The sequence below is a fragment of the Palaemon carinicauda genome, chromosome 29, assembly GCF_036898095.1.
Source record: "Palaemon carinicauda isolate YSFRI2023 chromosome 29, ASM3689809v2, whole genome shotgun sequence".
Taxonomy (NCBI): domain Eukaryota; kingdom Metazoa; phylum Arthropoda; class Malacostraca; order Decapoda; family Palaemonidae; genus Palaemon; species Palaemon carinicauda.
Window position 1 is genome coordinate 16,523,706 of NC_090753.1, and position 955 is coordinate 16,524,660.

A 955-nucleotide genomic window follows, 5' to 3' on the forward strand; every position below is an offset into this window, starting at 1 on the left:
TTCCGAAATCTCAAAAACCGGAAGGCCCAGAGCCCTGATCTTAGTTGCATGTGACAGGCCGAGAGAAGGTTGTGACTCAAAGGCAAGTTGAAAACAACTGAGTGAGTTTATTAAAGAACACTCTCCTTTATATACAATATCTCAAGCAACAAGAATTTTCCTGTTCAAAAGTCGACACTGTTACCGATGAGAAAACAGACATGTTATTTCGGGTTCTTTTTAGTGCGAGGGAAGAGCGAAGATACAAGCACAAAATTAAGTATGTACGATCGTGTGACACACGGTTGGTACAGGCATATGATGCCCTATATATTTATCTAAGGTTAGCTTAACTTTTGTAGCGACTGCTTGTTTACTTTTTTTAATATAGATTTTTAACTCTTTTTGACATCGCAGAAATCGTGACTTAAGCAATTTCTCAATGAAATACTGGTTTATGGTCATAGCATGCTAAAGTAAACTACCCCAAACATATGCATACAACCCCCAAATCAAATCTCAAATTTGACCTTGACCCTCATTTTCAAGGTTATTTGGCTATTTCAAGGAGAAATATTAACGTAGGCTAAAGGTGATGTTTTGTTGCCCCCACCCCCCATTGGCACATGCTCTTTTAGGATATTGGGTCAAATTTAACCCATGACCTTCACATGGCCTTCTAAGTGCCCATTTTCTTCAAGTTCAAAGGTCAATTTCTCTATATTTGTCATTTTTGCGTATGTTTTACCTCCATATACCTGCTATTATACAGATAAATTGCTTTAGAATAGTTTGTTAACATAACTCAAAATTTAGTCAAGGGGTCATTAGGCCAATAAACCTTTACCCAATATCTTTTACTGATTGACCAAAGCATTTCCACATCTATTATGCAGAGGAATCCTCCGCCACTGGCTTTACCAGTTGCAGTCTAGTTGTTGTTATTATTATTATTATTATTATTATTATTATTATT

The 955-nt window shown here is 36.3% G+C and overlaps 1 protein-coding gene across 1 annotated transcript in view; it reads right to left on the bottom strand.

Moving 5' to 3' along the window:
- Positions 1 to 632: 632 nt before the first annotated feature.
- Positions 633 to 955, bottom strand: part of LOC137622423 (uncharacterized) — a 20,164-nt gene continuing 19,841 nt past the window's right edge. The window contains exon 2 of the mRNA XM_068353033.1: positions 633 to 737. Coding sequence (XP_068209134.1) covers positions 633 to 737 — 105 coding nt within the window. The remainder of the gene's footprint in view (positions 738 to 955) is intronic.